The sequence below is a fragment of the Daphnia pulicaria genome, chromosome 4, assembly GCF_021234035.1.
Source record: "Daphnia pulicaria isolate SC F1-1A chromosome 4, SC_F0-13Bv2, whole genome shotgun sequence".
Lineage (NCBI taxonomy): Eukaryota > Metazoa > Arthropoda > Branchiopoda > Diplostraca > Daphniidae > Daphnia > Daphnia pulicaria.
The window spans coordinates 5348550-5370932 of NC_060916.1; the positions used below are offsets into that span (position 1 = coordinate 5348550).

Consider the following 22383-nt stretch of genomic DNA (forward strand, 5'->3'; position numbering starts at 1 on the left):
AGGTGCGGCCGTAAGGGCCATTAGAATCCAATTTGTCAGCCCGATGTTCATAATAAAGAAGCAGTCGGGAGGATTCAGGCCAGTTTGTGGTGCACAGAAATTTTAAGATGGAGAACCTGGCTTCATTCAGACACCTGATCGTGAAGAGGGATTAGATGCTGAAGTTAGACTTGAAGGACGCGTTTTTGACGGCCCTGGTCCATAGGGATTTCCACGAGTTCCTGCAGTTCGTATGGGAAGGGGAAGTATTCCAGTTCACCTGCTTTTTTTGGCCTGGCCTCAGCTCCTTGGGCTACTGGTGTCTAACAGAAGGAGCAATTCCTGTACTATAGGAAAAGGTAACAATACTATTTTTGAAATGTAATTACTCATGAATAATTTGAATTTTAGATTCAAGTAACCCTAGAAATAGTCATAGGGCTAAGAATGTTACCAGCGACATGAAGCCAGAAAGTCACACTGGTCAGGATATAATTGGCATGCAGTATGCTACACACAGTAGCTATGATGTAACAGCAAATGTGCAAACTGTTTCAAATAATGACTTGGAAGGAACAGTTAACATGCAGGGTGAATCATCTAATAATGGCACTGCCAGTGACACCAATGAAGACCCAGAAAATGTTAAACAAAATTCATTGCGAGAATCTATTGACGGTCTTATCTTAGATCCCACTGAAGCCAAATCACCTAATGCATCTTAGTGCTGGCGTCCTGACGAAGTGAAAGCTTTTGGCAAAGAGAGACGAGAAAGTTATACAAGAACCAGTGTTTACAAAGGTTGACGAAGGTTGGCGAGCTTACAAAGGTTGACGATCAAGCAGTTTACTCAAAATCCGTAACCGTAATACGAAATGAGTTGTTTTATCGTTCGAAGAGTGTACTAGTGAGACCGAATTTTCTTACCAAAAAGTTTTGTGTGCATTTTAGATTTACAAAATGCTATGTTCGGTTTGATTCGTCTTCACTATGTCTTGGCTGTGACCCAAAGTTCGGTGAGCAATTGGTGACAATGAAAAGCGTCACTCAGGGGAAATTGAAATGGTTATCCAAGAGATGCCTAAAAGTTCTCGAGCGAGGCTCGACATGTCATTTTGTCAGCATCTCAACGAGTTATTGCCACTTATCAAACAATCTGTAGTTTAGCCGATCAGAGAAGAAATCTAGATCTAGATCTATAACACAAGACATTCAAATAAATGAAATAGGCAATGTTGCAAAAGGCACAAATTTCAAAAAATTGCGAATTTCAATCACGACTTAAACATATAAAAAATTGCCTAATCTAGATGAATTAGGTATTTAAGGATAGGAAATCAAATTAAGCTTAAATTAAATCAATTTCTGGGCACATTGATAAGTAATTTTATAGATTACGAACGAAAAAAAACTCTCATTTTTACTATACCCCCGAGAGGCGATCGGTCTACTAGCCTAGCGAACTTGGCGGGTAATCTTGGGACCCTTAACTAAACACCTACTTTAGCTTCCAAGAGCCTCGGATAACGCGAGAGTGTATTTTCCCTATTATATCGTGTATATTGTAAGGATTCATCGACCGCTAAAGGCGGAAACCTTTCAATATACCATGGTAGGGGTGACAATAAATTCCTAAACCTGGTTTTCTTAATTAGTTCACGACTCCGAAGATAATAAACAAATGAATTTTTCTTAAATGCATGACTTTTTTTATGCTACGGTAGAATACTACAGATATAAGTGTTTTTCATTATCCATATACGATTGTGTGCATAGAGCGAGCTTCACTAAAAAACTCCAAAGATCCAAGTTCAGCATCATTCAATACAATCGTTTTCTCTTCGTCCGATCTATTGGAAAAAAATAATTACTTCTATTTTATAACGAAAAAATTGTTGGAAAATTACGGATTTAAAATGACCACTGCACGGTTTCCATCAGGTAGTACAAAAGCGGATCCAATAATTGTTGTATCGTTCGATATTTCCATGTTTACCCTTACAGAATTTTCTGGAATGTATTTGGAAAAGTGTCCCATGGCATAAAACATCGGTTGTTTGTAAAACTCATCGTTGGTATTGTTAACGATAATCGGTGAATCGACGAAATTTTCTGACCAATTTGGACCTCCACCTTCATCCAATGCAAGATTCCAGTCTACCCACCCCACAGCCCAGTTGTTCAAATTCTATAAGTAGGTTTATAAAAAACATTTGATTAGATTTTTACAATAAGCAATCCACCACAGTCAAATGCACCAAAAATCCTGGAGGTCGTAAAAATAATGAAAAAATGTAAAGAATACTCACTTCAATTATATCTTTGGCATATGACTCTAATCGTTCCCAAGCTCCTAGTACAACCGTTTCCTTTGGAAAAGTACCTGATGGATCACAAGTGAAAAAATACATTAACTGTGTTTATCAGATAGAGTCTCATCTTGATTCTTCAAAGCAAGCTCACAAAGTTTGCAAACACGGCGAGTGTTTCCGCGCTTTTAAGACGTGGGCCTACGGGTCAAAATGTTTCCCAATTTTTCGCCATTACTCACGTTTTAGTTATCGCAAAGAAAATCGAAAAAATCCTCTTATAGAGGAAATAATTATCTTTTTGGGTTAAAAAAATAACGGAACATTTTGGACCGTAAGCCGCCGTGTTAAAAACTTTGTGGGGGTAGTGTATGTGGTAGGTTACCAAATAATAAAAGTAAAAATAACGGTACATAATGTTCGCAATGATAAACAGTACCTTCACAAGCTTCAGTTGCTAAAATGAACCGATCGGGAAACTTTTCGTGTGTTGTCGTCAAAACGGAAGGCGGCGCAATGAAATTTTGATACCAATGGACTCCGATTCCCGATACATATGTATTTGCATCAGCATTTGCCAACACCTGCCATTAATCAGAATAAAAATGAGATTCGCCCATCACGATGTTTCATAGAATATAAAAGAATTAAATACAATATATTTTTATCCAGGATGAAATCTGGAATTATAAGGAACTATACATAAACATTTGGACTTACAGTTTCGGCCCATTCCGGCAAATAGTTCCGCTGATCATCCTACGCGTGCAATATACAATTAAATAATTGAAAAATTCCTTTTTTATGCGCAAACTTATTACCATGATCATAATTTTAATGTTCCCAAATCCTTTAGCCTCCAAAGTAGGTCCCAGATTAAGACCCACAAAAGTTGATTGTTGTTCTTCAAAAAAAATGATGTTATCACTAATTAAAACTTTCTAGTTTTTCCTTTGGTAAATATGAAAGTAAAACTAAAACAACTATATATAGTTTACACCAGACAAAAAATCTATGCCGGGAACCGTATTGCATTTAGCAAATTTCTTTGTATTATGAGTACGGACTTCTAAGCTGGTCCTCTGAAAGAAACTTTCAAAGGGTGAAAATAATTCAGTTATGCCTTAACATTCAGCAATTATGGGATTTATGGGGGTAGCCGATGTCCTAGGCAGTTGTTTGCTTGTTTAGCTGTCATTTACTATAATTTGCAACGAATTGACAAATTCTTCAAAGAAAAACCAATGCAACGCTTGCCATTACCCATTCCAACCCTTTTCTAGAAATTAACACAATAGTTTGGGTAAATTGAAGTAAATGACAGCTAAACAAGCAAACAACTGCCTAGGCCATCGGCCCAATCTAGCCAAGTCTGCAGCATGTTTCGGCTATGCTATGTTATGTTTCAATTTATATAGCGCCTTTTCCACTCGTTTCCAAGTGCTCAAAGGCGCTTTTTTCCAGTTTATCAAGATGTGATACACATCACAGTATGTTTAACGTCATGTTTCTTGAAAGCAATCAAGAAACTGTGTTGGCGTGCAGCCGCTATAGGGCGCTTCTAACAATTTTTATGACGGGTTCAGCAGGGATTTGAAACCAGGGCCTCATTACCTTTTGATTGAAGCTTTGATGCTCTAGACCATTCACCCATGCTATCCCTCGCCACGGTGCGCACAAGTCGCAACGACGGTGCGCACGACTTTTGGCTATGGCGGATACGAAGCAAGTTGAAATTGGTCTATAGCTATAGGGCTGTTCGACATGTTTTATTTTCACATTTGTATCCATCGCGGCAACGCAGCAGTCGTTGGAAGTTTCCATCTGCTAGAGAGCCTCAGGCATTGCGCCCCGCTTTGTCTGACCCATAGCCTACTTCAATCACGGCCACGCATCTGGCTATCTCGCCGTTACCGAGAAGCCCCGCCTACGTGCTTGTCTGTGATTTGTCGTGATCTTAAGCAGGCGGGGCTTCTCGGTAACGGCGAGATAGCCAGATGCCTGGCCGTGATTAGAGTAGGCTATGGTCTGACCGATCGCATCCGACCACCCCACCTCACTCCCCCCCCCCCACTCCATCCAAAACCCACCCAGACAAAGCCTTGTCTGGCTTTGTCTGACTAACTGACGAAGGTCAGATGGCGTCAGACAAAATCTGACATCATGTGACCTACGTCAATTGGTCAGACAAGGCGGGGCGGACAATTGTAGCAGACATAATCTTGACTCAAATGCTGCGTTGTCGTGATGGCAACAAATGTCAAAAAAGATGCCGAACAGCCCTATATTTTAGAAAGCGCATGTTAAACCTCTGAAACTGGTTATTTTTCTCTACCTATTAAAAAATTATCTGTAAAAAAAATGTTTTAACTAATTACCTGAGGTCCATCCCATGCAATTAAAGGGAAAACCTTTGAATTGAAAATTACAATAATTAAAAACAAAAAATAATTTTTCAAAGCCTAAATATGCATATGTTCGGCAAAAATTTCGTGTGTCTGCCAAGAATCCTACTACCTGGTACCCTTCCATCAACTGGTTCGTTTTGAGCTAAAAGTATACAGAAAATCAGTGATTTTTGTTCTTTTTTTTATAATTTAAAAAAATTTCGGTACCCGTTAGTCCCCAAAAGGTCAATCCAAATTTCTCGTACTCTTCGAAAAACCTGGAAGTATAGCGCATATAATTTTCGATAATAACGCATAGATTTTTTTTCCTCAAATAATTGTTCAGTATAAATTATCACCTGGCGAAATATTCTGCCCAGACTTGATAATATTCTTCTAGCAGGTATCCTTTACCGTAAAACTCGTTATTGCTTTTCATCCATGCTGGAGCACTCCATGGACTAAGCAATATGAGATATGATCTGTGTGTTCCTCCAGCCACCAAAAACAATAAATGTAGCCTACCTCGTAAACAAATTGATCGGCTTAGAACTTATGCTTTTGGCCCAGTTGACGTATGGTATCTAAAAGAATATTTCTCGGATATCAATACAAATGACAGATGTTATTAAGCGCATGAAAAAATGGTGTGCACCTTGAAAACCAAATCTTCTTCAGTAAGGGAAAAATTTGACAGTGTAACATCACCCGGATAGTCATCGTAAGAATATGTATAAGTCGAAAAATCTGTCCCAGCCATCGGAACACGTCCGATACCGTATTCAATTCCTTTTGCGCTGAAATAGGAGCTATGACATTTTCATGAGATAAGAAAAGGTTAGTGAAACTAATTGCAAAATGTCGGTCAATATTAATAAAGCCTGTAGCGAAAGAAAAAGTAATAACGGTCTAACGGATTACTTCATAAAATTTTCTTGTGCAGATTGAGATAGTCGCGCTATATTTATTCCTGCCGCATCAGTGAAGGCTCCTCCAAAACCAAGCACATTTTGGTATGTGATAAAGGGATCAATGAATATTTCGTCGACTGAAGGTAAATTATAACATCATCATCATTACTTTAAAAAATCATAATAGGTTCAAATATGCAAGGGCTTATTACTTATCGCCTTATTGTGTTCCGACTTGCGCCCGAATTGTAAATTTGTAGTGAGAAATCGTGCTGCATTTTGACTGGATGTTATTTGAATTGCTTGCCCAGCCGCCAAAGATCCAACACTGGGAGCAGTATCACAGTAGGTAGCATTGCATACGCATACAAAGCTGCTTTTACCGTAATCGCGACGAATGCAATCTTCAGCTGACACTGCGTTGTTGATTCAGGAAGAAAAAAATACGCATATTAATTTTTTCTACCAAAAACAATATGTAAAAATGTAAATAAGTTACCCGTAAAGGAAAATAAGGCTATTATCGAGACAAATAGCCAAATTAAGAATAACACATTAACGGGGATTAACTTGACCATGTTACTAGGAGTCCACACCGACAGGTTGTTAGGTAGTCTCGATATCAAAATAGAATGAAAACGATCAATTCTTTTGAGATTATTCAAGCAATTTAAAACTTTTCATATCATCGTGTTTACCCAATATTATATCTAATCTTGATATGTTTATCTAGTGGCAGTATGTTTATGCATTTATTCCTTCCTCGTGACGACTGAATCGCTTTGCTAGCCCATATCAGTAGTAAAATGTACAGACCAATGGCAATGGGCAATGGTCAGTTGGTCATAAATCTATGTATCGATACTAAATAACCAGGAAGAGAAACGTGAAAATGCGTCACAACGATACTTCTAATCCTTATTGCAGTACCGATAATTAGTCTCCTACAGGTACACATCCTGGTCCTTAATTCTATAAACACAGCTTAAAAGAATTCATTTCACTTGTCATTCCGTTTGTTAAAAAGCATAAAACCACTTTGGGAAAACTAAAAAATATAAATTAGAAAAATGTTTTTGTTCAAAAACTTTTGTATTACTTTATTTATGTTTTATTTATATGCATTTATACATATTTTTTTAATTATTAGAAAATATGCGCAGAAAATGTGCAGTTTTAACCATACACCATCGTACTTAAAGAGCGAGTTGGGCAAGTGATCTCCAAAGAACCACGATCATGGTCGACCAACCTAATGAGCTTATCCTCTTTTGATCTAAAGTGATAAAATAAAAATAGCAAAAAATGTTTGTTTCGTGCGATTTACCGGATTTTAATCTAAAAATACATTGGAACCGCAAATTTACCGATTGAGGATAACTATTGTGCGCTTTCCATCTGGACGTAAGAAGGCCGTTCCAAACAAATCTGATCCGTCAATAACGGTCACACCAATCCTGACTGAATCTTCTGGGATGTACTTGGAGAAATGCCCCATTCCATAATACATTGGTTGTTTGTAGAATTCGTCGAGAATGTTGTTAATGATAATGGGTGAGTCGACAAAGTTTCCAGACCAGTTGGGACCTCCTTTTTCGTCCAATACAAGATTCCAGTCAACCCAACCAGTAACCCAGTGATTAAGATCCTAAAAAGTAATGATCAACGTTATGGGACCATTTTTATTCACCAAGTCAAATTTGTAGGAATCTTTTCAGCATAGCGTTCAAAAAAAAATAATTTACAATTAATGTACCGCATACTACCTCTATTATATTGTGAGCGTAGGATTCGAGTCGTTCCCATGATCCGAGACTTACAGCTTTTTGCCACGGTTTATCACCTTGTTTCATGAATCAACGTTAACATTTCTAACCTTTTTCAATTACTACTTCGCCACCATACCTTCACAAGCTTCGGTGGCTAGGATAAAATGATTTGGAAACTTTTCATGGAAACTGGTAAGAGCCATTGGTGGCGACAGGAGGTCACCATACCAATGAACAGCCACTCCTGCAACATATTTCTTTGCCTCCGGATGAGCCAGAACCTTTTAGAGAAATATTAGAATCGGAATAAGAAATCAGTTGCATCTATTAACATGTTATTATTTTAGAATAATTTTTTTTTCCTATGTGTTCAAATTATTTATGGTAAAAAAATCATTGCCTTACGGTCTCGGCCCATTTCGGAAGTAATATACGTTGATCATCCTAAGTAATAATTAAGCCTAATTTAGTTTGAGAAAGTATTTTTATCTGAAAATGAAACTATTACCATAACCATGATTTTGATAGATGCAAATCCTTTTGTCTCCAACGTAGGTCCAAGATTAAGGCCGATAAAATTAGATTGTTGTTCTATAACGGAGTTGACACAATTAAAACCATGTGACCCCGAAGGTTGCTATGAAAATTTTTACCTGCGGTCCAGCCCATACAGTTGAAAGGAAAATCTTTCGGGGAATAAAAGAAATACTGATCGAATTAAAAAGGGATTTAAAAAAAAATAGGTGTTAAAAGACAACCTGGGATATTTCCATCCATTGGTTCATTTTGAGGCGAAACGGCGAAAAAAGTCAAATTGTGTGTTTTGTACTCTTCAAAAAATCTGTCAAATATAATAAACACAGTTGAAGTTGCCAGCGCTTTAGTAATTTCAAATAATTAGGGACAAAGAAGTTTATAATGGGATAGAATAAAAATGTCTCGCATTGACCTGATAAAGTAATCTGCCCAAACTTGGTAGTATTCTTGAAGAAGGTACCTTAATTTTTTTAAAAAATAAATACATATGAAAAAAATAACATTAAAGTTCAATTAATTTATAAAAAATACCCTTTTCCGTAGAGTTTACCGTTACTCTTCATCCATGCCGGGGCACTCCATGGACTAGCAAATAGCTTAATAGGTTTGGAACTTAAGCTTTGGGCCCATGAAATATATGGAATCTGGAAAATTTGAAAATAAAAATATTTAGTATTCACAGGCCTATGAATAAATTAAATAAGAACTAGCTTTATAATTTGGAAATAATAATAATAATAATTGAATATAATTTAAAATGGGTGGACTGTTAACCTTGAAGAAAAGATCTTCTCTGGTGAGGGAAAAGTTTGACAGACTATCATCTCCAGGAAAATCATCATAGGTGTAAGCCCGTGTAGAAAAATCACTTCCACCTATGGGAACTCTGCCGAGTCCGTACTCTATTCCGTCAGTGCTAAAATATGACCTATTCAATTTGGGAAGGAAAAATAGAAAAACGTATTGCTCTAGTGGTAGCGGGAAAAGAATATTTTAGAAATTATCTAGAAATTATATATTTTTTTTACTTAAGTAAATTTTGCTGAGCCAAAACTGATAGTTTCGCAATATTAATCCCACTGGCGTCGGTAAAAGCTCCACCGAAACCCATAATTTTTTGGTATTGAACCGAAGCGTCAATAAATATTTCGTCGGCTGTGTAGTGAGTGAGGTAAAGAGGAGATGCATTAACTATCGTTGACTATGCAATACTTACGCAAGCAATGTAAATAACTAAATACCAAGAAGTGAATTTGAAAACCCCGCGAAAGTCAGGTTAGTTACTCGAAAGCGGGCGTCTGCACGAGTGGATGTGATCAAAGTAGCCTGACCTGCCGCTAGATCGCCAACAATCGGTGCTGGTAAGGAAAAAAGTAGCAAAACATTATTGGTAAATAAGGCCACTTCAAAACCACAGTTGTTGTTGAGAAAATGTTGGATTGATTAAAAACAATCCCAATCTAAACTTGGTTGTAGATAAACTTTATAATAGAAATGTACTTACCACTGTCACAGTAAGTAGCATTGCACACACACACGAAGCTGCTTTTGCCGTAATGACGAGGGATGCAATTATTAGCCAGTACAGCTAATTTTTCAAAAATGACATAATTATAATTTGTGAATTAAAAGTTGTTGCTTGTCTCGATAACCTTGATGAAAGATTATTATAGGTAAAGTGATCCAATAGAAATGTAGTTTGCCCATGTTCATTCCTTTTGAACTAGGCGAATGGCGACGTATTAGCTAGGATAACAACAAGTTGACAACACACTACAAGCACTAGCATGCACTGTATACGACTGACGTCATGAACATCCGACTGACGTATGAAAGCGATAAGAGTTTTCAGAGCACGAACCATCGATTACGAAATGCTGTGTACTATTATACATCTGGAGGCCTACCCACTTGACATAACCACTGTTAATTAACGGGTTCATAGTGAAGAGTGTAGATGCGGTTGGCCTAATACTAATGACACATTGATAACTTACTGCATTTTTCCCCTATCCCAATCAATACCAGCAACTAACAAATATTTTTAAATAGGAAATGTTTTGAGTAGAAGAATTATTATACATATTTTTTTTTATTTTAATCCTAAAACATTGTTCTTATTTTAATTTATCGTTAATTTTAATTAGTTATCGTTATCGTTATTTTTCAAATGCATATGGGAGAAGACAAAAGAAATCCCGCTGCACAGACACATGCGGGTTATGCACTTCTTTATTGTTGCATAAAGTAAAGGGAATGAAGTCGAATAGAAATGGAAAAATATTTTCAGATGATTTGCATAATTTGGGGAAATTATTGGTTATCAAAAATCTGTATTGTCTTGAAGGTTTTAGAATTTCTCGATTGCTCAGGATACATATATCCTTGTTAACTTGTTATTCAGAAATGAATAATAAATAATCAACCTACCAGTAGCAAACAGCCAAACACATTCCGGATGTGATTCCGGAAGTATTTGCTGATTGGACATCGAAACATGATAGCATAGAGTCGCATAGAGTATACATAGAAAGAGGAAAAATAAATTTTCTTTTTGCAGAAAATTTTCGTTTAAGAAAGGTTTTCGTGACGCAAACATTTGCAAATGAAAACAAGATACGTTGATATTTTAAAAAAGAAACGTTAGAAAATCAGTCATCAAATAAGATTCCGTATCGGGAGTTGTGTGTATTATTTTCCGCAAATTGGACAAAGCCTAGAAATGCGACACATCAGACAACGTCATCCCATTCTCGGTACAACCGGACAAGACTGGTTATTTACAAATGTTTTCAAAATGAATATAGCGTTGTGGTTTTCCTATGGGAACGAGGTGGTTCCTATAAGACCCAGAACGAAGGACACATGATGACACGACAATCAAACGTGAGAGTTAAGCGACCATTAGATGAAACTATTTGATGTATGGCTCTTTATGGATTTCACTGTTTTTAATTATAAGATTTAAAAAAAAAAAAACACACACACACACACACGGGTTCATGGATTTGTCGGAAGAATTTAGAATTTTTTTTTTAAGTGATGGCCGTCGAATAAATTTAAATATACAGACTACTTGAGTGATGGGTATAATTATAAGCAGCGTTCAAAGATTATCTCAATTCCGCAAGATTTTCAAAAATTCGTCTTATCGCCTGTTGCGACCTTTCGGTCTGCTATTGAGCTTGGCTCTTGTCATGTACGTAGCAAATCGTCCGTACAAGTACCGTCATAAATGTGTTACTGGTATTTTGAAATTCGAAATATGGAAAAACGGGGACCGCATGAAACAGAAGTGTTATATAGATGTAATAATACTCATTCCAGAAGAGTGTGTCAAATGTCAGGTGGCTCGTCGTGTTTCGTCACAATAGTTTTGTAGATAGTACAGATAGGCGGGCAAGCAATTGTCCACCTTTGATGCAAATTTCCCAATTGATTTAGGCCTGCATCCCTTGTCGCTTATTTCATAGGCTCACCACCTCAGATCAGTTGCAGAGATGGAGTTCTTTGCGTTGTTTGCAAATTTCACACTGGACGTGGCAGCACCAAACGAATCGACAGTTGCATTTTTCTTCCAGGTCGATCCAGCGCGTTTGGTAACCCCGGCCACAGCACAATCTAAAAATCATTTACCCAAAAGTTATTTATTTTCAATAATTTTTTTTTAAATTCCAGATAATAATTAAAAAATAAATAAATAAAATTTGAATGTACTTACAGGCTACAACCATCGATGGCTTTGCTAGTCTTGTTGCAAATTCGGCTCTTTGTACCTAGCACGCCTAACCTGTTATTAAATCACAGAAATTTCGAAAGTTTATTTTTAGAGTCAAACTAAATGTTGCAAAGACCAATCTTTATATGAATATTAAAAGTCTAGTAATACGTACAAAATATTAGATCTATAAATAAAATATAAGTCCGTTACATTTTTAAATGTCCAATGAATTCACTAAAAATCTAAAAATTTCCATTTCTATTCATGTTTCTCTGATGTTAAGCCACAAAGAAACTATGCACCACTTATTATACCCAATCGGATTATAGAATTCATGTTATAAATAACCTAGGCCTATTATTACATCAAACGGAGATGGAATTGTTTCAGAACATTGCCTAGACGAAATTGCCAATTCGCCGAAATTATCGATTTCCTTGTAATACAAGTCCAGTTTGTTTGTTTTTTTTTAAGTGCATGTCAACCAAGTTGAAGAAATATGGGCATATACCGTGTCCAATAAAGACTTACGTTTGGTTGCGCTCGCAGTAGTCTGGCGAGTCATCCAAGTAGACTAAATCCTTTTTGGTCGGCTTTTTCATGTTCTTGTCGACGACGAGTAATTTTTTCTTGAGTTTCTTGGCGACGCCGACGCTGCTGCTGCTGGGGCTAATGCCGGCCTGGCTAGTAGTGGCCATGCCGCCACCACGGTAAGTCATCTGGAAAGCCCCTTCAAAGCGCTCCATCAAAGCAGCCCCGATCTGCGTATACACATACAAGAGAATCAACTTCTTTTCAGTACGTATTATAATCGCACGCGTCACCTTCCAAGGATTCCCTATAACATTCTACAAGGAATTGCGCAAATCATGTCGCATGTGTATCTATCTACGTGAGCTGATTATACAATGCATGCAGGACTTAGGACTATAATTATATGCACAGGCAGTGTAGGAAATGTAGCTTTGACAAGTCACACGGAAACAATGTTCGGTTTGACAGCTTTTTGTGTTCACCATTTTCTACACCAACCCACACCGTGTCCCCAGCCCCCCTTGTTGATGATATCTACATGTGTATCTATATAGCTATTGCTATTTGTAATTGTATATTTTCTGAAATGAAATAGGAAATCGATAGGGCTGACCTCCGAGAATGCCGCCATTTTGCGCCAACAAACTTTCATGGAGCTGATGAGAGTCCCGTGGAAAATCAGATGCATGTATGAATAAGAAAGAAATTGAAATTCCACTTTTGAGAGGGGGGGGGGGGGAATAAATCAGAAAGGGGGGGAGAAATTCAATTTAAAATGTTGCGGTATGTTACCAAGATCCAGAGACACCGTGACACTTGCACACCAGCTCCATTCGACTCCGAATAGCCTGTAAGACACAAAAATCGGATATTTTCAATTTTAAAAATTCTAACATCTTCCATGTATAAACTTGCGATGTTAACATTGAAACTGTATATATAGCATAAAAACCAAATTTAATCTAGCTTCTATTTTTCTACATCGATCTTTTTATTTCCAAGCGACAAATAACTTCAAGCAGCTTAACTTGTAAACATGAAACACAAACCCTGTATTATGCGTTACACCCTAAACCCCCCCCCCCCCCCCAAAGTTTCAAATGCATCTAACGATTATCATATCGCTCAACATACTACGGAGTCTAATAACGACTGACCCTTCTTCCAGCCTCGTTGTTATGCAGGTTCATGAGGCCTTCAGCTTGCTGGTTGTCTTCCCGAGCGTCCACAAATTCTTTGCTGAACCTTTCTCCAAACGTGATGTCCTTTGTCGCGATTGAATTTGATAATTATCATCATCAGTAATTCTGTCTGTAACTTGTTTTTTCTTCGAGTTGGTTTTTATACCTCTGAGCAGCCGCCCCATTCGAAGCCTTTCGAGGGTTTCTGGCGTATCTTGCCGTCGCAACCGCATTCAGTAATTTCTCCGCGCGAACAAGCCCGCGTCACAGCATAGGCAGCACCGGCGGAGCTGATGGCGTACACGTAGGCCCTCTCTCGACTTCCTGTGTGTTGACGCGTCAGTGTTGGTATGAATGGTGTCATTTTGCACAATGATATATCGTCTTTGGATTTGAAAAACAAAAACGGGGAAATTTGGTTGACTTACTAATTGATAAGACGCCTCCGAAGACGGTTGTGGACTCGTCAAAGGTGGAACAATTCCAACGCTGAGACCGGAATTGGCTCTGACACTCGCTGATGCCCATTTTGGCTCCTAAGCTAATTGTCTGTCAAATAAATTTGTTTCACATTTATAGATGCTGAAAAAAACCAAACACGGCTAGTCTTATTTATAGACTGTGGGTTAGTAAATTTCGTAAATTTGGAATATTGGATTGAAATCAAATGAATCAATTGCGTGATGAATGCGAATGCAGTTGAATAATGAGCTCACCGATAAGACGTTCTGCGAAAGCCCACAGAGTTCGCGCTGCTTCTCAACCAGGTAATAAAGTCGCTTGCAGTGGTCCTTGTAGCTGGTTGGTGTCAGTTCCAAGGTACTTTGGTACACGCTAGGAGTTCCTAATAACCTGAAAATGAAAAAAAAAAAAAATTAAAAATTGTACAGCTAGTTAATAGGAGAAAAATGATATCACGATTGATTTCAGATTTGTCCTGAGATAATTTACAAAGAAACGCAAAGAGGTATAAGATACAGTTTAAGGATCAATGATCAAATTCAATGTGTCCGCTTTCAATAAATTGACTATGCGAATCATTACAGTGAACTGCTAAATAAATGTTCCATATTTTGATCATTTATAAAAATTAATTTGATTCATTAAAGTAAATGTCTTCACAAAGTATGAATCGTATAATTTAGCATTTGTTAAGTAGAAAATAAGCATTTCAAGAAAAACAACAAATCGTTCTCTTTATAACTCCTCTGCGAACAGTCTAGAATATAAAATAATGAAACTCATCAGAAAAAACCCCAAAATTTTTAATGACGCTAAAGGCTCTATATTTTTTTTATTCCTTAATCCCCCCCGGTTTGGCGCCGAGAAACTTGCGTGATTTGTAAAATGTTACTTTGTTCTATTTATTTTATTTTATTTTTTTTTTTTTCATTTTTCCAATCAAGGATTGTAGGAAAACAATGCCCCAAAGGCCCTGTCCTGTTTCTCATACATGCAGATGAGAAGGGGATGGAATTAACACTGAGAAGCTTTTCTTTGCTGCGCTAGCGCTGTCTTCTTATATTCTCGTTTGTTTCTCTCTCTCTCCGTTTGCTGCTGCTGTGATGAAGCTTTTCAAAAATCTCCCGCAGGATAATTACCTATTAGAGCCAACAGCATGATGGAGGGGGGGATAACACACAGCACATAACGAGGCCTCACAGACGATGATGTTATATAAGCCGCTGAACGGACTGTTTAATACAAGATGAGATGAGCCCCTTGCTGCTGCTGCTGCTGGTATTGCCTCCCAACATTAACTAGCAGATGCCCAATTTATTCGTTCTGTTTTGAATTGTTCGTCCCTTTATTATCCTTGGCATTGTTCGTCACGACCGGGCAGCATTATGACGGGCTTGTTTCAGCGTCTATAACCCACACACGTGCGCATCATCGTCCAACAAATGAGTCTACATCTATACTAATACACACTCCAACTCTAGATGGGTGTATAATGTATTATGTACGATAAGACGAGAGCGCGGCTCACGCTGTGGCCGCCTCTACATCAACTCTTGACGCCGCCCGCGCGCCCTAATATGCCATGGCTGATAGACACACAGCCAAATAGTGCTATGGGAAACACGGCGAGCTCCGATTTGGAGAGTCGAATCCGCCGTGAATAAGGCGATGCACATCTCATCCGACGAATCGCCGGGCTGCTCCCTTTTATTCATATTTCCCCCCCTCTCTCCGTTTTATTTCTTCTTCTTGCTGCCTATTCTCTTGTGAGCAGTGCAGCCTTACTTATGCAAACAACAATAGGTGGATAGGTCGGATTATTAACAGCAACGTACACACATGCACAGACAACGAGGAGAGTGAAACGGAGATAGAGACTCTAGAAATAAGGGAATAGAAAGAAAAACAACCACCCGAGAAGAACATCAATAATCCCAGTTCATGGAAGCGAATAAGAACAAGAGCATATATCATCGTCGTCCCTCATATAATGCCCACTAAATAGTTATCGAAATGTGAAATACAAACTTGAGTTCCTGTGATGAGTGAAGGGGGGCTCGACTCTCTCTCTCTCTCAAGAGAAAGAGAGAGGGAAAGTCTATAGAAGAGATCATGTGATAGCCATATATACGGCCCATATCTTATGCATATGGAAAATACAACGTCTAGATATCTATTCTCTTTTGATAGCCATCAAAACCTTACTGGTAGGATAATGGAGAAAGAAATAAAGGAATCTAACTTATTCGTTTTTTCTTTCTTTCTTTCCTTCATTGGCTTTCGACATGTAATAAGGCGGCTGTCACAACCAATTAGTGTCGGAGGGGGGAGAGCACGCCCTCGTCCACCTTGTTGAACAAGCAGCCAACAGCATCAGAGGAGTTTCTCGGTGTACTATAACGTGTCAGAGCGCCATGCACACGACCTTTTCCCTGTTTAGAAACTCTCCCTTGTCGCGCCGCCCGTCATATATAGACAATGTCCCTTGTTTACATAAATAAATATCCGTTGAAACTACTACCGGTACTACTGTGCTGTGTGTGTGTGTTTGTGTGTAAAAGCAGTTGGCGCTCCCTGCGAGCCGCCCTGCAGTGCTGCCCCATATAATATTGCTGCCTTTCCGGAAGTGTCTCTATACAGCCGCGCTCTTGCCATGCAGGGCGCATACATATACGTGATCTGATTTTCGTGACCATAAATGTACGGCGCGCTAAATGATCCTCAGAGATTAGACATTCCTCTTTTGCTAGCTGCCTGCTGGCCTATATTTATTAACGTTGTAAACGTGCGGTGTCGAGTGTTTTTATTATAGGCCTCATGTGCCGAATGATTATTAGTTGCCACACAAGATATTACAACAGCGCAGTAGCGACACGGAAACAGTGAGAACAAAAAGTGAAATTAGGCCTGCTATTTGACGCATTAAAGCCGTGAAACGTATTGACAAAAGTGTGGCTACGTGACACCACCATTGTGACAATAAAAAAAATTTATTATTAAACAAATACAAGTCCTGTGTACATATTGCACTGCAACTACACGGACTTACGTCATAGGTAGGGCCAGGCCTATAACTGTAAAATAGTCCCTGGAGTGTAACATCATTTTCTATTTAACTACTGATAAGTGATGTTATCGCAGATGGATAACGCACTATAATAGAGTGTATAATCAGGTATCAATTTAGGAGTTGAACCTTAAGTTGTTGGTTAGACATTATTCTTATTGCTGTTGTAGCTATAGCAGTATAGCTGTAGGCCAACAATTTCAACGGTAAATATGAAAGAATACACGTGAGTTGATAGCGATGTATGATTGATTGCAATCATCCGCCTACGCCTAGTAGGTTAATAGTTGTAGGGAAAATACGACTAATAAGGGACAAAGTCAAATTTACAAAAAAACTCATTTTAGATAGCATTTCCCAGCGAGATAAACTGGCAAATTTTTCAACCCACATTTTTTAAAGGAAGGATTTGGGTTTGTCAGATGGAGGAAAATATAAGAAGTAAACTTCGACCCCAAGATATAGGCCCATATTGACTTTGGCTATACACCCAAAGTATATAAAGGCTGCTGGTTGGTCTACATATAGTTGATGGCCTATTAGCCTGTTCTTGTCACACAGAAATGCATTGACGTAAATTGTACCTTTGCTTTTTTACTAAGCCTAAAAAGATGTGATAGGCAAGAGAAAATGCTATACAAGAATTCGACTGGCTGGCTCTCACATACGTCCCCCACGTCTGTACATATTGTCTGAGATTTCCTTCGATAGTTGTCGTGGAATATAGAAGGCGACATACTTTATGTATTTTAACCACCGATTAAGAACTATAGGCCTATTGAAATGGTCAAAAATGCCTGGCGCTCAGAGCAGCACAACTTTGACTATGGGAAACCAGGGTGTTTCTTCTTCCCTTTTTTTTTCTTTGTGTCCAGATGGGGGGAGAAAAGAACTGTGCCCATATTGCCTCTCTATCTACTTTTGGCTTGTTCCTTATTTCATCTCTTCGATGTAGCATTGGCCGAAATCTACGTGTCCATTGAGAGCCGAGTATTAGTAAATCTGTGCAAGTATATAGCTGCCACAAATCGTGGGCGACGTTGACATTTATACGTCGGGTCCTTGTTAACCAGCAACGGCAGACACCCTCGTCTTATTGGTCGCTCTCGGCTTCAATCGTGCTGTGTTGCTGTTTGTCCAACACGGGGCCACATAACGACAACCGGGGACCATCACCCATCAAAATAACAAGAGAATAGTCAGCAGCAGAACAAACCCGCGAGCTGCTGCTGTGTGCCATGCTGGGAAAAGGCAAAAAGGCAAAATAACACATCGAAATTGCGAGGAAGAGCATCAGCAGAGATCATAAAAGATTGGCGCGGACGATGCCATTATACATGTTCGATCTGACTATATACAGACGGGCCGTTTGGCTGTCGTTAAGCTTTGACTCATCCCCGTTGTGCAGATTTATGACGATGCCGGTGATTTGGCGTTATATACTTGGTTATTCCCTCTCTTTCTCTCTCAGCTAGCCCCTGCTGATGCTGGAACATCACAAACCCTCACCAGCTATATAAGCCTTCATCCCCTCTCTATATACGTTTCCCTTGTCGTTTCTCTCTCTCTCTTTTGGTGTATATATAGCGTAGTAAACCGTAGAACATGCAGAGTTATAGCCGTTGAAACTCCCTTCATCAAATAGTCAACTACGCGCTTCTCCGGAGCTCAGCACAGCCGAGTGAGAGAGAAAAAGAGACGGATGGCATAGACCAGCATCAGGCTGCCCGCGTCTCTACCAGCAACCTTGATGGAGACATCGCCCGTCTTGATGTGTCAACATTTCCTTCCTTTTCTCTTATATTGTTATCCTCAGCTGTTTGTTTTTTTTGTTTTCCCCCTGTCTTTCTCTTTTCATTTACGAGCGGAGAGAATAATTTTATTTTCTTCTTCTTCTTCGGTTTGTTATATTATCTATAGGAATATACGAACGGAAAAAAGATTATAGCGAATGATTAGGCCAGCGTTATGGCCTATCAACTGTCATCCGCACAATAATAAAAATCCGCTGCTGGTGGATTCTCCAGGATTATTTCCCCCTTTTTCCCTTTTTTAATGATGGATATTATTATATTCGGCCCGGAGTATTTCGCTGGTATTACATTATTAACATAGAATATGAGCGGATCTATAGATTCTCGTCCCCTCCGAATCAGTTGGAATCCGAGTCATAAAACTATGCAGCTAGTATAATACCAGTATATAATATACTTATTATTATTGACGTCCAAGTACTTATACTCTAACGAACGAAATCTGAATCACTCAGTTATTACTTGAAATGAAACTCTATGTCAATTGCTCTAGATGTATAAGATGTTGCTTGGAGGTCTCCGGATTGTTGCTGATTCTGTTCTTTCTCTCATGTACTACTTAATATGTACTTGTGTCAATGGCGCGAGAGCAATAAAATAACTAGCGGCCGACTCCAGCAAATAGTGTGCATAGCTGGCACAGTTTTCACGCAACCAATGCGCACTACTACTACACGTACAGTACTATATACATAGCAAACTGAGTGTAAGAAAAGGTCTATTTGTTTGTTAGTGGCAGCCCCACCAAAGCTCTCTGTATATGGATGGCGTGCACTACATATTGTCTACATTATAGAAACGACAAAAGCCCAGCACAGACGCGAGCGGTCTGGCCCGCCCCGGCGCTTGGTGGGTGGCTCATACCAGTCGAAAACGAGAAGAAGAAGGAATGAAAGTGAAAAATAAAGAAAAAGAAAAGAAGCCGAAAAGGAAAACAGTTCAAACATCAGTTCCGTTCGACTGACCAAACAAGTCGCTGTACACACACAGCAGCGGCAGCGGAGGCCCTTTTGGCTGTTGTGCTGCATGATGGGCGCGACCACAAAGTCGAACATCAAACTCGTTTCAAACGACGTGCCGAAACACCCTGATGCAAACGTGTGCCATAAACCCAACCGACTGATTCGTTACACTTGCTGGAGATGAAAAAAAATAAAGGCGACGCCAACTGTAATAATCATATGCGCTTTTAGACCATCACACACACGCGAAGAATCATCGAGAGTAAATAGACTACTGCTATAATTTATTCGAGCGAAAGTGTTCTGTTTTTTCTCGCCCACACTCTAAACGGTTCGAGTCATTCGGATGCTTTTTAGATCGGATTTCCAAAGCTTTTAGACATTTTTTTTGTTTCTCTCTCTCTTTCAAATATTATACACGTAATAAAACGGTAGCACAGCCGGGGTTCAGCACTTTACTTTTTTTGGGAATTTTTTTTTTGTTTTGTTTTCGCCATCTTATTTAATAGTTAGGTTTTTTTCCCCAAGGAATTGTTTTGTCCTTCACCTGAATCGTGTTAATGTTGATGGCAGCTGGGTTTGCAGATTTCCATCAGCCAAACGCCCAAATAGGAAAAGGGGGGAAATCAATCGCAATCAATTTCCAAGTATAAACCTACTTAAAAAGTCGACAGAACATGGATCTATCTACCTACCCCTCCACGCATTGACTTCTCTTTTTTATCCATTCCAAACGAAATAAAGAATTGAATAAAGGAGGTACAAGAACGAGCACATCCAAGAGAAACGAAGGGAAAAAGACGAAGGGTGACAGACATACACAGACTTGCTGTGTGCGTGTTGTCTGTGTGTCGTTTTACACCGAGGATTTGAGGCATTCTTCGGTGAATTTCCGCCATGGTCTAGGCGACGTAAACCACTCAAGATTTACGACTTTTGACGATGTCGTGGGTGGACGGGGTTGGCTGGAGAATAAGCCAGTGGGAGGGATATATAAACTATAGAACTAACCAGTCCGTCTGACGACCACAGCAGCTAGAGGATAGTATATAGTTTTTTCTCCTATATAGTAAAAGGGAACCTTATTTGAGATATAACAACCTTTTTTCTCTTGTCAGTCTGGAACATATTAATGCGCACATCAACACAAGTACGGCCGCCGCACGTCTACATAAACTGGCTCCTAGTCAACTGCGATATTTCACGTGAACCAGCAGGGTTGAACGAGTACAAAGGGCTGTCGCTTGTATGTATATATTTGTTAAGGTTATTGGCTTCTTTTATTTCGAACCTCCGGCCATTTGGTTGTGTTGTATAATGCCGTTTTCGATAGACCAGGAAGAACAGCAGCAGCAGTGGATAGACCTGACATGTCACCAATGACCAAAATGAGCCATTAGGGGGGTCACATCACGAGTGCTGTGTGGCCCGGTTGCGTGTGAAACGGCAGTATATAGGGCCAGGTGATGATCAATTTCAAACAAATCTACACAGCAGCAGCAGCAGGATGTGTGTAGTATACACTAAATATTTCTAATTTTATATTTACGTGTAGACTTGCTGTGTGGAGGGATGGATATATATGGGGTGTATAGATGAGAGTATATAGGCCGGTTTAACAGCCATCCAGGCAACCATCCAGGGGCGGAAGGGGTGTCTTATACTTTTTCCCACTTAATGTTCTCTCTCTGGTGCTCTCGTCTCTTTCTCGCCCAGCTCTTAATATCTGGAAACCATTACTATACTACTATACTGTATATATATATATATATATATAGTGGTGCTGGCCAATGGTGCTGTGCCTTTTGACACGAATTTTCTCCCCTTTTTTTCCCTTTTTGTCGTATTCTCTCCTTGAAAGCTGGAGCAAACGGCGCGGAGCTGCTGGGCCAGGACGAATGGATGGGAGGAGGACTTTTGGCCGCCGCGTCGTAAACGTCACAGCCAGGGCTACAAATTCCCTCCTCTCTCTCTCTCTCTCTCCCCCCAGCTATTCACCCTCTCACAAAACAGCAACACACAAAGTCAAAGACTCAAAGAAAAAATCCGTCTCCTACGCTTACGGTTAGGGGGGAAAAATATACGCACAGTATATTATTATCTATACACACACACACACACACACACACACCATCACGGTCACAAAAACTTTAAAGGCCCAGAAATAGAGGGGGGACGAAATAACATCAAATTGCTTGTCCTTTTTGGACGCTGAATTTCCTAGCAGCCTACATAGCAATATCGACGACGCCGATATCGTCGTACCATATCTCTCTGGTGATTTCAACCATGGAACTGGCCGTAGGCCTACGCCATGCACACTTGAAGGGTGGAATATCTAAGGTACCCAATTTTAATTTCTAACAAAAAATTCTAAACCTATCAGGGAAGTAATAATTAGAATGAATTAATTTTTAAAAATGACTTACCACCAACTGGCCGCAGTGACTTGAACGTGAACGATGACCATCGTGAGCAAGGCCAAAGACCAGCGCGCACCGGCGGCAGTTCCCGCTGACTTTCGAACCATTTTGGTCGACCTGACTGAGTTGGCGGACCAGACGAGGTTGCTGCTTGTGAACGACGGCGACCTCATCTTGGCATCCTGTAGGTGAATAACTCGTCGGGCTATAAATTCTGTTTTCTGTTCGGTTGAATGGGAAAACAAAAATATTTGCGCTCGAAATTTGAAAAAAAAAAAAATAAGCGACGGGCGATGTATATAGCTCGGCGATCAGCACTGTTCGGAA

At 39.3% G+C, this 22383-nt stretch overlaps 3 protein-coding genes across 4 annotated transcripts; all 3 read right to left on the reverse strand.

Moving 5' to 3' along the window:
• Positions 1–1665: 1665 nt before the first annotated feature.
• LOC124338678 (lysosomal acid glucosylceramidase-like) lies at positions 1666–6237 on the reverse strand. Its single transcript, XM_046792835.1, has 15 exons — positions 6086–6237; positions 5799–6002; positions 5597–5723; positions 5331–5484; positions 5201–5259; positions 5035–5136; positions 4904–4953; positions 4806–4838; positions 4667–4699; positions 3110–3192; positions 3009–3047; positions 2728–2872; positions 2289–2362; positions 1887–2167; positions 1666–1829 (listed from the first exon to the last, which is right to left on the reverse strand). The coding sequence occupies exons 1-15, from the start codon at positions 6162–6164 to the stop codon at positions 1730–1732; spliced, it is 1563 nt and encodes a 520-aa protein (XP_046648791.1). The 5' UTR covers positions 6165–6237; the 3' UTR covers positions 1666–1729.
• Positions 6238–6659: 422 nt separating this feature from the next.
• On the reverse strand, positions 6660–9799 carry LOC124338679 (lysosomal acid glucosylceramidase-like). The gene is made up of 15 exons (XM_046792836.1): positions 9545–9799; positions 9397–9480; positions 9134–9250; positions 8921–9047; positions 8667–8820; positions 8424–8536; positions 8305–8352; positions 8114–8196; positions 8009–8041; positions 7864–7946; positions 7761–7799; positions 7492–7636; positions 7353–7429; positions 6954–7234; positions 6660–6862 (listed from the first exon to the last, which is right to left on the reverse strand). Exons 1-15 carry the CDS (start codon positions 9603–9605, stop codon positions 6763–6765), a joined length of 1545 nt encoding a protein of 514 aa, XP_046648792.1. The 5' UTR covers positions 9606–9799; the 3' UTR covers positions 6660–6762.
• Positions 9800–11043: 1244 nt separating this feature from the next.
• Positions 11044–22383, reverse strand: LOC124335965 (protein Wnt-4-like). 2 transcript variants are annotated; one of them, XM_046789475.1, is made up of 11 exons: positions 22063–22383; positions 14045–14180; positions 13757–13877; positions 13495–13652; positions 13305–13412; positions 12940–12995; positions 12761–12803; positions 12145–12374; positions 11614–11682; positions 11375–11513; positions 11044–11307 (listed from the first exon to the last, which is right to left on the reverse strand). In XM_046789475.1, exons 1-10 carry the CDS (start codon positions 22227–22229, stop codon positions 11381–11383), a joined length of 1221 nt encoding a protein of 406 aa, XP_046645431.1. In that variant the 5' UTR covers positions 22230–22383; the 3' UTR covers positions 11044–11307; positions 11375–11380. The 2 variants fall into 2 exon arrangements, with proteins under 2 accessions (XP_046645431.1, XP_046645430.1); XM_046789474.1 differs by having other exon boundaries at positions 11044–11513.